Source organism: Pygoscelis adeliae, unplaced genomic scaffold, assembly GCF_000699105.1.
Source record: "Pygoscelis adeliae isolate BGI_AS28 unplaced genomic scaffold, ASM69910v1 Scaffold160, whole genome shotgun sequence".
NCBI lineage: Eukaryota > Metazoa > Chordata > Aves > Sphenisciformes > Spheniscidae > Pygoscelis > Pygoscelis adeliae.
In genome coordinates this window covers 4,655,095-4,672,239 of record NW_008824035.1, presented here as the reverse complement: position 1 = coordinate 4,672,239, position 17,145 = coordinate 4,655,095, and the positions used below count along the sequence as shown (strand labels likewise).

The 17,145-nt window shown below is 36.0% G+C and overlaps 1 protein-coding gene across 1 annotated transcript in view; it reads left to right on the top strand.

The window, feature by feature from the left end:
- PARD3B (par-3 family cell polarity regulator beta) overlaps window positions 1–17,145 on the top strand; it is a 415,216-nt gene that overhangs the window by 211,148 nt on the left and 186,923 nt on the right. The window contains exons 13-15 of the mRNA XM_009333046.1: window positions 2,634–2,763; window positions 8,403–8,502; window positions 10,649–10,764. Of these exons, the coding sequence (XP_009331321.1) occupies window positions 2,634–2,763; window positions 8,403–8,502; window positions 10,649–10,764 (346 nt within the window). The remainder of the gene's footprint in view (window positions 1–2,633; window positions 2,764–8,402; window positions 8,503–10,648; window positions 10,765–17,145) is intronic.

Here is a 17,145-nt window from a genome sequence, read left to right as displayed (position 1 = left end):
ACTCTTTCTTTATCTTTAAAAAGATAATATGTATGTACGTATACTGGCTGCCCTTACTACTCACCCCAGTTTTAATTTTGACCCTTGAGTAAATATTTTAATAGTTTTTCAACATCTGTACAGTTTCTTAAAATAAAAATACATACAAGTGGATTTGTGGTATAAAAGGTTGTAATAAATCCCATTACAGAATTCCAAGAGATGATTTCAAGCTTCTTTTTTAATAAGCATTGCTGGAACATTTTAAAATGTTAAGAACAATCGTGTTTGTGGGTGTATTTGCATAAAATATCAGAGGGGGGAAGAGAATACAGGTATCTTTTAGCATAATTAACTCTTAATATTTTCCTGACAATTTTCTATTTTATTTACTACCATCATTGATTGATTGAGAAATAGATTTAGATGTATATTACTTTCCGAACATTATGCTCTAACTTTGGTGGGAGGACACTTTGCAAAAGCCTCACTGATGTCAGTCATGCCAGGAAAATATGAAGAATATTCATTAGCAATTCTGGAATATGTTAGAGGAAAACACATTTTTGCTTTCCTTTTCTATGTGACATAGCATTATGCTGTAAGGAAGAATTATAAAGTATACGTTATATTTATTGTGTGCTCTTGTGACGTAAGAAAGATAGCTCACCTTCAAATAAAGCTCCTGCAAGTTTTCTTCATTTAACAAAAGCCAAATTTTTTAAAAAAAACTTCCAATCAAACATCAGATTGACCTAATAAAAGTATGAAGCTGCTTTTGATAGTTAAGTGTATAGTTTTGTATATTATCCAGATGTATGAAAGAGGTAAATAATCTTGACTCATGCCCTATGAAGAATGCATAATGAGGTCTTGATTGAATCAAATTCATTTTAGACAGGAATTAATTTTTATAGGGTAGTCTTTAGGTTCAGTTGTAATTCCATTTGAGTCTGGAGACCATAGCAGAAATGGGTTGTTGCCCATTCTTCCCTTTCCCCAAAACAGCTTCCTGAGTACTGCATCTCAGCTTGGTAGAAGGAGAATACATTTATAAATGCATTATTGTTTTTATTGGTCAGGACACTAATGGAGGTCTTCCATGACAGCTATGTTTTATAAGCTGAATACTCTAATTAGACTGGTTACTGATCAGTTGTTGGGATATTGATTGTGTCATTTATCAAGGAGCTGGAAAAGCAGATTTGTTGTTGCTGTTAATTTAAGGCTCCCTATCCCATTGGGTACAAGTCTCCAATGTAGTAGTAGTTTGGATGTTGCAAGGCTTAATTTAGCTAGCAGTATCCATGAGAAAGTAGTAAATGTGGACCTCACGATGTAAGGAATCTTATGTAAACTAAAGAATTTCCAGTAACGAGAAGAAACATAATTGTCAGTGGCTGTGTGGTGTGTGTGTTTCTGTACAGAGGTTCAAAATAGCCTTTTCAAATGGCTCGTGCTGCACGGAGGAGGAGAGAATGTTGCATGTGTTGCCTGTCCACTGAGACTACATTTGTAGCCATATTGTCACCATGAGCATCCCAGCATTGATTTGTGTTCTGAGGTGCATTTTTTGCCTTATTATTATTATTAGTTATTTATTGTTATTATTCTATCATTTTACTTTTAATTTTTATTATTTTTATCATTATTATTAAGCTTGGAAGGCAGGTTGCAAGGTGATGTAAGACTCCGTCCTTTCTTATGCGTTGGTTTGCAGGCAATCACTTGCAATGCATTAAACCTCTTGCATCCTTTTACAAAGAAATTATATGGGTTAGACACATGCATTTCTTCTGTAGATGTGACTATGAAATTTAAGGAATTATATGTTTAGTGTAACATTTGCTGGCATAATGAACATGCACTTTAAAAATAGAAGCCAGTTGGAGGCCCCTTCAAAAAACAGATATAAATTCACAGAAACTATAAAGGTTATTTTGAAAACTAGCCATAATATTCCCCTGTGCAGGTTTTCTGTTTTCCCTGAACAACGAGTACAGAAATGTCTTTCTGGGTCTGTCCCAGTTTTAGAAATTGTGATGATTTTTTCTCCCCCTTTTTTCTTTTGAGCAACTGCTCAGGAGAATAAATTAAGCGATATGGCATGTATGGGGGGTGGGTGAGGATGTCTCAAAAGAAAAGCTGACTAGAGGTGTGACAGGAGTTTGTTTAGCTGCTAGCCAGAAGACCTGCATTTGGGAGTTTGGTGTAACTCCTTACTTGCAAAACTGCGCTAGTGTGTGATCATCAGAACATATGCACTCAGTCTCTGAGAGAAGGGAACCAGCTGGCTGGCAGAAAAATACCATTGGCATTACCCATGTTCTTGTGTTGACAATGTCACAAGCTGCCCTCCCAGATGGAGAATTTGAATGAAGCCAGTTGTGGGTCATAAAAAAAAAAAAAGTGTCTTCATTTTTGTGCATCATTCTTAATGATTGTTATTGCTTAGATATTGTCTTATTTCATGGTCAGCAAAAAAAGATAGTAATTTTGAAGATATCTTTCAAGTTTCTCATTTGAAATGAAGCAATGTACAGTGAACATTACATTACACTGTATTTATGCACTGTCTGTAGTGACGGCTGATCTTCTGCATTGTTGAACATTTAATTTTTTTGTTACAATATGTGGTTCTGTCTTTCCCTTAGGAACGCTCAGACCAGGGAGTCTTTCAAAAATCAACCTTTGACGGGAGTCATAACTTCGCAGCTGCTTCCCGGCGCAATGATACTATTCTTCAGCAACTTGTAACATGCAGTCCTCAGGAAAGAATGAAAGGTAGTCTCTAGATATCCTTCTCTGTGCTAAAAGAAAGTGCTTTGTGTTTTTGTATTTGAAATCCACAGCCACTAGAAAAGCTGTTAATTAGAGTAAGTGCACACTATGTTAGTTTTGAGGCTTTTGAAGATCCAGCGAGGGTGGGAGAGCTGACTCAGAAGTTGTGAATTAGATTCCTGGCACAAATTCCAGTTTAAGTAACAGTTTCTAGCTCGCTGCCCCAACACGTAAGGTTGGATAAAAAACAAATGATGAGTGCAAAATATATGTTGTCAAAATGTTTATTTTCTATATATCTTTAATGAGTGCAATGATTTTTGCATTGAATTCTTAGATTATGTCCCAGGTTATTATAAGCTAAATGAATTTACACAAAAGCGTGATATTCATAAAGTACACTTGCTTATTTTAGACTTAAAGGTAAAATTTATTCAAAAGTTAGAAACATTCCCTTAATTTACAAATTGGAATTATATTAATGAACTCATTAAAAAGAATTAGGTAGATGTGTACATCGTACAAAGAAAGCCTATGTATATGAGCATATGCAAGCATATAAGTAAGAGCTTTTAAGAGCACTTATTTTCCTGTCTTCTTTCATTTCTGATGGCATACTGTACTATCTGTCCAACTTGCACCTGACTCAGCAAGATACTAGTTATTTGAAAAGTTTAAGTATTTGAGATGGTCTTAACCCCTATCCTTTTAAGTGTGCTCTTATCCTTCAAGCCTAGCACATACTTAAATACCTTCCAGTAGGAAAAAAAGATTTTCTTTGATGTAGTTGAATTATGCATTATTTTTCCCACTTCCCTAGACAACTGTGGAATCTGGGTGGCCTGCAAAAAGTAATTTCATAGGCTGCTGTGATGACTGTGTGGGGTACTTTTAACCAAAACCAAAGAGCCCATATCTGTAAAGCTCAAGAGAAACTCCCATATAATTTAGGGGTAAGTCATTTGTGTTGACTTCAATATTTCAACAATGTGACTCCAAGCAAATAATTAGATACAGGCTCAAGCATTGTAAATATTCAAAGATCAGATCCTTTTGTTTTAGATCTACCTTATATTTCTCTTGTATGGAATTTACACTGATTCTGTAGTTACAGGAGGAAAGGGTCATCCTCGGAGCTAGCTTGCCCTGTAGAGTTAGCCATTGCCAAAGGATCAGAAAGCAGCAAATACCTTTAAACACTTCCTTAACACACATATAAGCAAATGCTCTGCAGCCATTGATACAGGTGAATGGCAACAGGTAACTTGTCACTTAGATAAAGTTCAAAACAAAATAGGTGGAAGAGCTGTACTTTCAGATAAGGATTCTCCAACTGTGATCCAAAAATCAGGATGACTAGTTTGCAGCTCATTCATAAAATCATTTTCAATAGATATCTTCTTAATTAAAGAATGATGATGATAAGGCATTATAGCAAAAAAATGTGATGGCCTCAGAAGACAATGTGTGTCAGATGTGGAAAGGATGCTCTGGAGTGCTGTTGAGGGCTATTGTCAGGGAGACTTCCCCGCCATGGCCTGGGAGCAGTTTGGAATTGGAGTCAGTGGACAACAGATGATGAAGACGTTTCTAGCACTTACTGGAAGTATCATTGCATTGCAATTTCTGTTGAAGATTTGGCGTTTGATGAGTAAAATTTAAGTGATCTTATTGGAGAACTGCACAGACGCTTTCAGCAGCTGGGTGTCTGCAGTAGGGCTCCAATCTGAAATTTTCTTGGTGAAAGACACTTTGGGCTTACAGTAGTCCTGCACATTGTATAAACCTTTCTCTAATTTCAAAGTCATAGTATTAATTATTATTGAGCTAATACTCATTCTGCTTTCCATATGAGCTTGTCATTTATTCCAGTCACTGGTTCAAAATTTTTTTTGCATTGTTTCTTATAAAGTTTTGTCCTCGGTCTTTCAAGGCATCCGTAAAGGCAAAACACGACACCTATGCACAACCCTCATTTAACTCATTTATGAACTTTGGGTTGTGCGTCTGTTTAAGGACGTGAGTCACAGACATGGTGAGCTTCTTGTGACAGGCAGAAACAGTCCTTTGTACATTCTTATGGTGTACTATCTGGATCTTGTATGTAGAAGTACGGTTGGTACGTTTTTACAAAGAACAATAAAAGATGGAAGAGACTTTTAACATAATACAGGATCTAATGTAAGAATTTAATGACATGAGCTGTATTACGTTTAATAAAATGTCACTTTCTCAATTAATGTTTTCTAATAAGTTATTTCCAGTATCATTCACTGCTCCTACCAATAAAATTCTTACAAAAGCTCAGCAAAAATACACTGAAGCTTGGCCTGCTAATATTGCTGTCTGTTTTAAGAGTCTTTTTTATTATACATGAGCAAGAAAAAATGATGTCTGGGGAAAAGTGGTTATAGCTAAAACATTACATTTTGTCTTGCCTGTGGATATTTAAATAAAGGGCAAGGGGATACTGATCCAATATTGAAATGCCATTGTTTGTTCTATTTTTGCATGAATAATACTTGCTGCCTTCAGGTCCTCACTCCTTTTGCTGCCAAGCTGTTGCACAGATTCAGTGTTTTTTAGAACAACCTCTTTGAGAATTGGTACTTCAGTGCCAGCAGCTTTACATTTCTGGTGTTGAAAGATTACTGGAATGTGTTTCATTAGAGGTTCTTATATATTTCTTATAACTATACATTATAAATGGTTATAGAGGAAATGCTGTCATCTCTCTGGTTAAGTAGTAGAATAATCATAAATTCTCTCTACTACCATAGACTGCTGAGTCTTCATGGTTGTACAAGCATCTCTGTTTTCATACATGTGTGGTAACGTCAAGATAGAAAATTAAGAAGTGAAATTTTAAATTCATGTTTAAATTTTGCTTGTAAACATTACATGTATCTTACAGACAGACTCTATTTACTCTCCTAAACTGTTTAATATCTGAAAATTCGGTACATTTTGTTTAGTAGCTTAGCTGTTCTTCTGATCTCTCTGGATCTGTTAAGATCATTTCCTGAGGTCTTGAACATGGAGCCAGTGACTGCCTCTTAGGTTAAATTCTCCCACGCTTTTGCTCCTGCTCCCATTTTGCTGGGAGCTGTAGTCCTTTGTGATCATTTCTGATTCGCTCAGGAAGTCTGACATTTTTCTGTGTGTACCATTTGTGTACTGCAAGAAAAATGCCAGCGGTAACCCATCACCAAACAGCCTTTGTGCAATGACATATCAATTACTGTGAATCGAAGTTAATACAGCTACATGATATGCTCAGTCTCTCCAGCTATGGCTATCGGAAGCTGCTCAAAGAGGGTAAGGCACGGTGTAGGGTGTGGTGTGATTTTTTGGGTTGTTTTTTTTTTCCCCCTTCCATCAGGCATCTATTTTCTACTTCGGGTAGTCAGGTGGTTTAGGGACTTCCTAAATCAGAGGTTCTGTCTGGACCATTGCGCCGTTGATACCTCTCTAACTTTTAGTCCATTTCTTAATATTTTTTTAAAAATTTAGTTTCCAAAACATCCTCACGGCAATGAGTTCCATGATTTCATTGCACAGGAAACAACACTACTTTGTGTTTATCCTAGGTGTGCTACTTGATAGTTACACTGGGTGCCTTCTAGTTACTGTGTGTGAGACAGTCAGTGAGAGCTTCCTTTTCACCTTATGCATAGCTTTTACAATTTCATAGACTCCTCTTGTATCCCCTTTTATTGCTTCTTATTCTAAACCAAAGAATCCTAGCCCGTGTTCCTTGTAGGAATGTTTCTATATGTGTCCAGCTATGATTGCCACCTTTTCAATGTTTCTGAATTATTACATCCTTTTTCAGACAGGAAGAATGAAACCTTAGATGCCATTTAAAAACTAGGCACACCATTAACTCTGAGTTTTAGATGGAGTGTTTGGACTTCTGTTAAGGCTATGACTGTCTGTTTCCTTTTGACTTTACTAAGCATATATTCAAAGAACGATCCAGTGCACTTCTATTGTATTGTTCCTGAGTCATAATCACTAAAGTAATAGCCTTTGTGTATGTGTCAAGAGTTTTCCCCTACTCCCACGTGTATCACTTTGCAGTCACGGACAGGGAATTTCACCTGCATTTCCTACTTACTTAATATCCTGCAATCTTTTTGCAGAGCTTCATAGTCTGCTTATTTTATTTTTGGTAGTTCTGAGTGTTTTTACATGAGTAAATTTTTTAATCTTCTGATTCATCTTTCAAGTCATTTAATTACATTGAACAGTATGAGTTTCCCTTTGTTCTAAATTCTTTTTACTGTGAGAACTTGCCCTTTACTCATCTCTGTTTCCTGTCCTTAAATTGCAACCTGAAAGAATGTGATCATAATGCAAGAAGCCAGTGTGCATATATGTTAGGTAGCATACCTGTTTTCTGTGTCAGACTGGCAATCGATATTTTTTAAGGTCTCATTAGAACTTTCCTCCTCATCTGCTCACCTTCAATATCTTCTGATGATGTTCTCACTTTTCCTGAGGTACAGGGTTTGAACTATTTCTTATCTTTCTGATCTTTAGGAGGCTATCCAGCCAGTAGGAGTTTTACAGGATTCTTGAGCTAATTGTGTGGTTTTGTTGGGGTTATTTTGTTTGCTTTTAGGGAACTATCTCAGTGCTCTTATCTAATAAATATAATCTATTGCCATCTGCCTTGATCCCCTCCTTGTAAACCCTTTTTGTTTCAAGTTAGATTAGTACTTTCACGCAGGATTGTGCAAAAAGACTAGCAACATTCAACACAACAGAACAGGTCACATGAAAGTGTGGTATGCCAGTATTGTTAAAACGCTTACCTGCCATTGAAACCTAAGAATTATTAATTGTCCATGTTTCCTGTTAAGTTTTGGAGGGGTGAAGACATGTTCTACATTGAAAAATGTAGGGACTTTTTATAAGATTAGACCTTTAGACTGAGAGGTGAATTTACAGGACAATAATGAACTGGCCTACAGCAGGCACAGCAGTCTCATTAAATACTGCAGGTATGTAAGTATTGTTGCTTAGCAAACCACTGAATGGTTTAATTGAGTAGTTCATGTTTTTCTTGGTCCAAAGTAATTTTCTGGTGTGAGCTGAATGCCTTTTGTAAAAGTAAAGAAGGAATTACCGTAATGGTGGGAAAATGAAGACTGTAATTCAGAAATGCCTCTTTCTTCTCTTGCCATGGGATAACAGAAATTTTTCTTCTTCTGAACTCTTTGCCGAGAATGTGGTTCTCTTCTGTACATGAAAGCTGGTAAATGCTCCCCATCAAAGGAAATGAAAGCACGAACCTACAATCAGTTAGGATGCAGCTATGTAGAAGTGAAAATCCACTCAAATGGAGTAAAGCAATTTGTGCCTTGCACTCAACTTCACTATAAGCACAAAGTTTCCCTGTATTTATCTTTAATTATGCACATGCAAATTTGAAAATCAGCTCTTCAGGAAATCCCAAGGGGTATATTTTCTGCTTGGTGTGATTTTAATTCTAGTTTAGTTAATTTAGGGATTTGAATAATTTGTGACTCACTTCAGCATTGCTTGAGGCCTTCCAGTCCAGTCATTGATCAGTGAACTGGTGTAATGTACTTGTTTCTGCAGCTTATTTAACCCCTTTTTAAATTTTATTTCAGAGTTGCCAGTGTCTGATCGTGGCAATGGTGAAAATGAAACCCCTCCACCTCTCCCACCGCATCCCAGTGAGGATCTGCTGAATGAGGATTATAACCATAGGTTGGACTTTGGCTATTCTTAATAGTTACAGCCCTAATTGCTCATTAATGGTTGCAATAGCAGTTCTAATTGATTTTAAAATAACTTTTTATTTTGTAAAAATTTGTACCACCGTTTTTAGATCCTTTAATATAAGCTGGGAATGTTATTTTAGCATTTAGTGCATTGTTCATTTCAGTTGTTCATAAGCTGAACTATGCTGGCTATCCATGATATATGGATCACAATACTCAGCATATGTTCAGTAAAACAAAAAGAATCCCAAAACATAATCCCAATTTTAAAAAAAAGTGAATTTAAAACTTATACCAATGGGTGCTATGTGTAGATGCAGTGCCTGAAGTCTCTTAAAGCTTTAAAAACTCTAGCCAAATTCAGTTTGTAGGAAACTGAATCTTCTTATGCAGCATGTCAGCCACAGACATTCTTGAGGTTACAAAATGAAGATTTAGTACGTTTGAACGTTGAAATGTGTAGGGGAAAAATTAATGGACACTTTACCAGTTGTAAATGCATTGGGTAGATTTTTCAGATATTTTAAGAATACCTTTTGTAAAGGCTGGTGTGCTTGATGGCAGCTACAAGCTTTAATTTCCTTAGTAAATACGGAAGTTTGGAAGCGCAGAAAAAAGTGTAAACACGTTGGCGTTCGTGATAGCATATACTTTGTCTGTCTTAAGTAGCACAGGATTCAAATCAAAGCATCATTTCAACCTATCGTACATCTGATGCTGAAAATTCAATGTTGAACACTGTTTACTCATTTTGTGTGTATTCAATTTTGACAGTCATGCAACTGTTTTATTGCAGTGATATTAGGAAAGTATGCATTTCAACTAAAAACTTAGCCATACTTCTGTCCTTGTGTGCATGGACATGATTAAAAACTACCCTTCAAATGACTGTTGCACATAGTGTCGAAGAGTAGATATATTTTATTATGGGTACCTTGAATTCTTTGTACAATGAAGACTCTTGTAACTATTTTCTGTTTGCTAACATAGAGTAATTTCACTAGAGTAATTTCATAATTTCTGGTCTCCTAGGCAGGTATGTATGATGTGGTAAATGAACAAAAGTCTACATAGACTAACGGAACTCTGCATTAAATTCTCAACTGCAGTTATTTGCTAGAATCTGTTCCTAATTTTTCAACAAGCTGGGAGCAAAAATATTGTCTTAAACGATAATGATGTATTAAAATGATGATGAATTTACAGGCCCTTTCTCCCACCCTGACTTTTTTCCAGAGTTGTATTCGTTTTCCATTTGGAACTTAAGTTCTGTTGACATTGAATTGCTGTGTCAAGTCACGCTGATTTCACCGAAACTGTGTTTCAGCAAAAAACTGGGGAAAGTGTTTGACACTGTAAAACCAAACCTTTTGATTGAACAGTTTGGAAATAAATGTTTTTAATTTTGGAACTGTTTTTTGGTTTTAGAGTATTTAAAAATATATACATAAATTTGTGTCTCTAATTGAAGAGAGACATGGAAGATTTCAGATGCATTACAGTGAGGTGTTTTGACTCCTCACAGGTGAAAGTTACTTTGACTTTCACTCAGGTGGAATTTTGAAACGTTTAGATATTCACCTAACTTGAAGTAAAATAATTCAAGAACAAAAACCAAACCACGATATCTTGGAATTCTTCAGACTGTTATGGCATCCTCCGTAAGACCTCCAGGCTCCAGCCTCTGCAGAAGTGTTGCAAGGCTGTAAAATAACTTTATATTAGCAGATGAAGTAGAATTGAGCCAGGTACGTTGGCAGTATTTTTCCAGCTTTCTGTAGCATGTTCTTTGGAAATGCAGTGGTTAAATATAACTAGCAAATTGGAAAAAAAAAAAAAATTAGCAGGTACTGGTATGTTCCTCTGTTCTTCTGCTAAGTAAAATATGAATTGTTTAAAAGCAATTATCACTACGCATTTACATTTATATTTGTATCCGTGATGAAAAACAAGTGACTGGTGGTGTCAAGTCTCAGAAAAGAAAGTTGAGGATCAATAACTGATTTTAAAATGCATGGCTGTAAGCAACTGGAGGAAGAAACACATGTATATTTGTGCATGGTTTAATTGGTTCACTTGTGTTTTGAATTGGTGCCTAAATATTTTACGTCTTTTTTTTTTTTTTCCTGCAGCCCTATCATAAATTCAGCAGTGCATTTAACAGATCAGCACATCAACTTCAGATCTTTGACACCAGCCAAGCAGTCTGAATCAATTAATCTGAAAGCCTCAAAAAGCATGGATCTGGGTAAGAAGGGGTGGGGTGACATATAGGTCAGCTTTTTAGCGTTAGCCCATCTGCACCATCTCTGTTTCTTGCTTTTGTTTCTTAAACACAAACATCAGGGAGTAAGTTGTGCAGAGGAGCTGCAGTGATGGGGAGAATGGTCTGTCTCCTGTAGCATCTAATTGCAAGTACCCTTTTTATTGAAGCTGAAGAAAGGTTTGTTTTTTTTTTTCTTAAAGGCCATTCTGTCCATTGTATTGAAAGCATAGCTGAGGAAAAGTGGGAGCATTTGTAAAAATGAGCAGAAAGAGTTGCTGTACAAGTTTTCTATGTCTAAAAAATATAGCAACACAGCAATAACAAAAGTTGTTTTCGTATAGAATATAAATGATTGCAAAACTACACTGGACAAAGGCTAACTTTCTTAAGACAAGTTGTGTATTTCTTCATTGACAATGACTTAACACAGGCAATCAAAGTGTTGCAGTAGATCTTTATAAATGCTTGAGGAGTGGTAAGGCTATGGTCCTCTACCCATCAATGCTGTGCAGAAAATCTTGCAGGGTGGGTGAAGCAGAAAGTAAATGGTTCTTTCAGTACTGGGCAAGCATTTGCGGATGGAAGATTGAAAGGTTATTGCAGTTGAAAACCGAGTCATGTTTTAATGAGTTCAAGGAAAAATTCACAAAGTTCTTAAGCCTCAAAGAAAACCAAATAAACTTTTCTTTTTCCTTTTAATTCTTCTTTGTGGCACTCATTCTTTATCTGTTTTTTTCAAATTCAAGTGTTGATGAAGTAACTTTGAGACCTACCATTAGGATGTCTTTAATCATAGATTTGTGTGTTTTGTTGGATCAGATTTTGTACACCATTCGTAGAAAATGATTAATTTCTTACATAGTTTCAAGGTAGCTTTTTGGTGGTGCTGATTTTTTTTTTTCCTGAAATGCTCTAGATTGGTCTTAGTTTTTGTATTGTTGATTTTTATTGTCATCTTAACATAATATTTTAATGTAGCATAAAATGTGTGTACTCCTCTAATGGAGTGTAAGGAAAGTCAGTCAGTTACTAATGCAGGATAAGAATGGATAAGAATTCATTTAGGGGAGTTCTTAAGGCAGAATTTTAAAGCTACTGCATGACCAGAGCAGAAATTCATCCTTTTGCAGTTCTGTTCCACCGTTTTGAGGAAGAGTAATGCATTAGAGATATTTTTTTTTTTAAGAATGGAAGTGCTCCTCAACAAAGGAATGAGTTTACAGACTTGAGTGAAAATGCATATTGTATGTAGTCTACTAGAAAAAATTATGTTCAACTTTACTAAGTTGTCTATTAGAAAGGTTTACTTACGGCTCCCACAGAAGTCACTAGAAAGAATGCTCACAAGCACCAATGTAAAATTAGGCAATGGGAGTGCGCTTGAGAGCTTATTTAGAACTACCAGGTAACTTGTACTTCATTTTGTCCTGTTCTGTGTTCATTTATATTGTGAGATTCAAATTGGTGTAAGCAATCTGCTCTTGACACCCAGAAACAATGCTTTGAGAATGTATATGAGTCACTAAATCATAGTGGTTAAAAACTAAAATAAAACTGGGTGCAAAAAATGAAATAAAATAAAAATTGGGTACAAAGATGTCTTTAAGATCTTTCAAAAATTGTTGCTCATAGAAGGTAGCTGTTGAAAATGCCCCTTCTGCTATGAAAGGAAAAAACAAAAGGGATAATATTCAGTTTAATTGGAGGCGCTAATGTTTTATCCTTCTTGTATATGGTGATGTGAAGGTAAATCTATTACCTGAGATAATAATCTAAAGAACTGGAGGGACTATGAAAAAACTGCACCCATCCTGTGTTATATCAATAATAACAGATGAAGTAAAATTGCTTGCACATAGCTTGGCAAATAAAGAAACTAAGGAAGATGAAAGCTAGTGCCCTTAGCAGTCATTCTCTAGCAAGCAGTGAAGTACAATGTTCGACTTTCCACCTTTGAAAGATTTTAAGCAGAAGCTTCTGGCTGGAAGGTTAAGAGGAAAAGAAACATGAAAATCTTAAGTGAAGTAACTGCAATATAAAATGCTTCCAATGCAAATAAAATCCCAATAATTTAGTGTATAAAACTCTGCTTCCAAATAGAGCATTCATATAATGCACACTCCAAAATGGATTTTTGGGGAAGGAAAGTTATTTCTTAGTTTGTTTTTATATTTCGCTCATTACTTAACTGCAGTCATGACCCACAGTAACTTCTCATCCCAACATGCAGCTGTGTACCCATTATTGATTTCAGTGCATTGTTTGCGCCCTCAAAAAAAAGGGAAGTGCTGCTGTCTTCATCTTCCAGACCCAGAGTTGAGGTTGTGAGAAAGACTTGTTCAGCACCACAGAGGAACTATGCAGCAGATTTGGTAACAAAGAGGAGGTGTCCCCTCTCTGAAAATGCTTGTATGACTGCTAGGCCCTCTTTTTTCTGTAGTCATGGGATGCTGTCCACTTATTACTTTTCTTTTGTTCTCAAGTTCTGCCAGTCCCTTCCAAAATAAATCTAACGTGAACAGAAAAATCACAGAATTCGTGTCCAGGAGGAGAGCTCTGAAACCTTACAAAATGTGACTTAGATGCAGTTTCTTTCCTTTTAAATCAAGTTGTCTCTGAATCAGGTGTCTTTGCAGATCTGGGAAGACATAACCAGCCTTTCAGGTTACAAGGTCCAGAAATCACCTGGATGTCTCTAGACCAGAATAATGTCATGAACTCAGTAGACAACAGAATTGGTGCTATACAGGGCATAAATGTGAAAACTGTGCTGCTATTCACTTATGAAACATTCTACTTTACCTTGAAACATGTATAATGCATCCATTGCCTAATTATAAGATTATAAAGGCATGGATTACATAATGGCATCACCATCAGAAGGATCATTAAAGGCAGGTGACAGAAAATTTTAAACACGAGAGACCCAAGAATCCAGATATTGCTACAGATTGTGAACCTTATGAGAAAGTAGTAAATTCATTAAATTAGGGAGCTAATGAAATTGTATAGTAAGGGTCTTTCTGGCTTTGAGAGTTGACATTTACACAAGAAGCACATCTGTTAAGTAAAGACGAGTCTATAATTACATAGATTCACAATGGAAACCCATTTAACATTGATGTTTATCTTTTCAGTTTTATATATTTTAGGCCCAGAAACCTTTGAATGTTTAATCTGTTTTCCAGTCATATCTATTTACAAAATAATAATTATTATAATTATAAATCAATATCCTCAGTGAATAATCTCAGGAAATAAGGATGGGTGATCAAAAAGTGTTCAGTACTGCTAACATGTAGCATCAATTTGTCATTGTCACTCTCCAGAGCAAATCTTGCAATGAAAGGAACTTGGCACAATGCAGCAAAAGCTGTAGGTTACTTGCCAGTAGGGCAGATATGGTTTAGTTTATTGACCCTTGGTGCATTTCTGTATTGTTGACTGGACAGCTGGACAGGAGCAGAGGGCATGGACCACTGCCACAAATACAGAAAGGCAAGTATAGTGGTACTGTGATAGTTTCTTTGGTTTTGCAGGCATGAGCAGAACCTTGCCTCATACGTACAGATGTCCTTGCGCAAAGCGTATGGAGGCAGGATGACTGGTTCCCTGCTTTAGCATCCATCATTTACACAGTGGTCAAAGGCTTCTCAATATTTACAGCTATTCAGAGTAATAGGGTACAGATTAGTTCCATATCAGCTATAAGTCCTAATGTTCTTCTCTGCTGCTGTGTTGAGATGACGACAGCACTTTCTGGATCACTGGTAGAGTTCATATACTGGGTCTTATGGTATATCTTTTATTTGCCTTGTCTACTTTTATTTTGAACCGATGGTGACAAAAGAGCACAGCCACCCCTTTCCTTCTACTGATCCTGGCACCTGACACGTCCACTCAGTTGCATAAATTGTTTTGTTATGGATGATGGTGTTTGAATATGTTAGCAGAGAATAGATTCTCCTTATACTGTGATTTCAAGAATTTGTGTAGGGCCAACGGAAGTCTGACTTAGAGTGCCTGCCTCTACTGACCAAATTTAGACTGCATGCCAAGCTTGGACTTGTGCTTATAGCATAGTGTTAAAAATAAGCAAAACAAATGCAGAAATGCTAGAAATAAATATCGTGTTGTCCCTTCCCACTTAAGTGGTACACTTTTTTTGAAACTTAATGGCAGATTGAAAATGAAGAAGAAATCAACGGCTTCTATACAAGTCATTGGAAGGATGATTTTCCCTTTCCTTTAACAACCTTCTACACACACACATTTTCCCATACATTACCACAGTTGTCTAGAGAAGAATTTCTATATAATAATTCATCAGAATCCATTTTCAGTAGTGTTTTTTCTTTCTTTTAGCTCTATTAAAAAGGTAATTTTTGTGGAGAATGAATGGCAATGTGGATTTTTTTTTAATGTTGTATTGGAAGGTGAAAACCGGTGTGCTCTAAGAAAAAGAAAGGAAAGGTGTATTATTATTTATCTCCAACACCCTTATTTTCCATAAATCTTTATGCACAGGAGTGATTTAGGCTATGCATAAATGTACTGTAAAAACTACAGCCATGGGAATTGTATTCAAACACATGAAAGTGTGGCTTGTTTAACCTGAAGCAACATGAAATGGAATCATATGAGTATATGAGTGTATAGCAATTTGTTGTGTATAAATTCAGGCAAAGTACTGTGTAGATTTATAGTTGAGGATGTTGGTATAATAATCCATGACCGCTCTCCCAAGGTACTGCTCAACTCCCCCTTCCTTTTCCCCTAAAAAGCAAAAACTCATAGATCTTAACTGATTAAGCTCCACAGCCTGAAGAAATGGAAATGTCCTTTACTTGATTTTAGATGTGAGTGAAATATTACTTGCTAAAACATCATTAGACATACTCAGAGTCCCTTAACCTTGAGGAATATTTATTAAAGATATCGGCCAACTTATTTATGTATTTAGGAATAATTAGCAAGTGAATATGCAAGATGTAAGGTATAGAGTATTCTGCAAGGAAGCCAATATTTACCTAAATGCTAATTTCTTTGTTAATGAAGGGGTGCATTCAATTACGGTTCCTACTTTTAAAACACCCCAAAACCAAGAGAAACCAGTGTTTCACATCCGGAAGGACGTGGAAAACGCAATCAAGATGCTACTAGCTATTAGATACTTCGTGGTTTGCTCTGAACCAGATTATTCTTATTCTGAGTGTAATTTTGATTATTGAAATAAATATCTCAAAATGTAATCAAATGAGGACCAAGCAGAGCTAATGGAGATTACTCTTCAATTTAAACAACGTTTTGATTCAGATACAATTAAAAGAATACATTTTGGGAGGTCCCTAGTGAGAGTTACGGTATTAGTGGGGCAAAAAGTGGTTTGGTATTTTAAAATCATTATCTTTTTAACCATGTTGTATGTATGGAATACATTTTTGGGTTGCTTTGGTTTGAAACCAACTTCAGAACTGCATTTAGGAGGCAGTTAAGTTCATTAGAACATTAATGAGGAAACAGAGAAGAAGATGGCTCAGAATTCTAACAGACTTTTCAATGTTACTGGCTTATAACAGTAATTTAACAGATCATCTCTTGAAGAGAAAGACTTTTCAAAAACAAAAATGTCATGGATTTAGAAAAAACTATATTGCTTATGGCTGATCTTTGGGATCAAGGGCCAAGAGAGATTTTAAAATTATTCTAGCTTATGTCATGAGTAACTTTCTAGTGTTGTCAGATTAGATGTATATTTTCTGAGGCCACTCTGCAGAATAAATTTTTAGAAAAGAACACGACGTAGTTTTCTTAGTTTATATTACTTTCAAATTTCTGTTTGTAAGATCTATAAGTAGGGAATGAAAGAAAATCATTTATTAAGTGATAGGGACACTGTGAACTGTATTGAAATGAGACTGAAATTAGGTTTAGTCTGTATGAAAAGAAAGGCTTTTAACAAGGTCAATTCCGTTACTCAGTTTTACACCAAATCTGCGTTGATGCAATTGAGGGGAAGGTGAGCTGTGGCATAAAGGCAGAAGTGGGCAGGAGGGAATATTAACTTTTTGGACTGGTTTTGTAGAAATCTTCTAAATTTCAAGGAAGCTTGCTGTGGAGCAGACTGGGAGCATCGTATGAGCTGTGATGCTGATAGAGCTGAGAAAATGGTAACACATGGTTGAGATGGTAGTTTCTTACGCTGCTTTAGTGTAAGTTTGAAGCAAATTGATCTGTTAACGCACTTAGATTATGAAAGTGCTAGGGGGAGAAAATAGCATTAAGTTAGTGTATAGCTACTATGAGAAAGAAAGTACAGATAATAATGAAGTAACTTTTAAGAACACTTTGTTATAAATCTGT